This window comes from Echinops telfairi, unplaced genomic scaffold (assembly GCF_000313985.2).
Source record: "Echinops telfairi isolate 266 unplaced genomic scaffold, ASM31398v2 ScPeMD7_1713;HRSCAF=2227, whole genome shotgun sequence".
NCBI lineage: Eukaryota > Metazoa > Chordata > Mammalia > Afrosoricida > Tenrecidae > Echinops > Echinops telfairi.
Genome location: NW_022105611.1, coordinates 18885161 through 18886171, shown reverse-complemented (window position 1 = coordinate 18886171; position 1011 = coordinate 18885161). Strand labels below are relative to the sequence as shown.

The 1011-nt window shown below is 55.5% G+C and overlaps 1 protein-coding gene across 1 annotated transcript in view; it reads right to left on the bottom strand.

The window, feature by feature from the left end:
* XRRA1 (X-ray radiation resistance associated 1) overlaps positions 1-1011 on the bottom strand; it is a 73667-nt gene that overhangs the window by 24967 nt on the left and 47689 nt on the right. Inside the window, exon 7 of the mRNA XM_045293189.1 lies at positions 835-968. Within this exon, the coding sequence (XP_045149124.1) occupies positions 835-968 (134 nt within the window). The remainder of the gene's footprint in view (positions 1-834; positions 969-1011) is intronic.

Below are 1011 nucleotides of genomic sequence, written 5' to 3'. Positions count from 1 at the left end.
CCACCCCCAGAATACACCAAGCACCTCACCTAACTGGGGAAACATTAAACTCAACAGATGCTTCAAGAAAGAGGCCTAGACATGGGCTACGGCAGCCACAACACCCCTTGTCTGTCAGTTTGTCGCACGGTGGGGGTATGCATGTTTCGGGGATGCGGGAAGCTATGCTACCAGGATTTCAAACACCAGAAGGGACCCAAGGTTTCGGCAGATCTTCCAGACTGAGCTGAGACTATGAAGAAGGACAAGGCTGTCCATCGCTAAGGAATTGGCCACTGAAAGCATTACGAACGAATTGTATGTTGTCAGCAGAGACAAATCCCCAGCAGAGGACACCATGCTTGATCAGGCAGATGGGCAGTGAGCGGAAGGCAGGCCCTCAGCAAGGTGGGCAGACCTCGTTGCTGCCACCGTGTGCGCAGACATGACAGGAAGGGGATGGCAGAGGGCCGGGTGGGGTTTTGTTCACAACGGACAGGACAGCACTAAGCATGAAAGCAGTCACAGGGTTCCTGAGGAGGGGAGAGTTAGGCTAGAACAACAGCCACAGCTTAGAAATGATTTGCCAGACACCTGGTGTCTCCTAATAATCCACAGGAAAGTAGGGTGCCCGTGTGAGGCCTCCCATTCTGTGGGACCCTGCTCCCAAAGACACCGCCTGGCTGTCATTTCTGGGCCCTTCAGAGGGCGGCCGTCTCCCTGCTCTGAGCACGCACACTCAGCCTGTCCTGACAGGATGTCCAAGCTGCTGGACACGGTGTCCTCTGGTCCATGTGTGCACAGGCATCAGCTCCCATGGAAGCACAGGAGTGGATTCCTGCAGGTAGAACTTACTGCTCTGTGACTGCCAAATTGGGAGGCAGGGAGGTCAGCCCATTTCCTGTGAGGAGCAGGACGCGGAGATGTGGCAGAATGCCCAGGTCACAGATGGCCTCCCCAGTCAGGCTGTTGAAGGAAAGGTCCAGGAACTACCATGTGAGGGGACAAAAAAGACAGGCGGTGGTGAGGGAC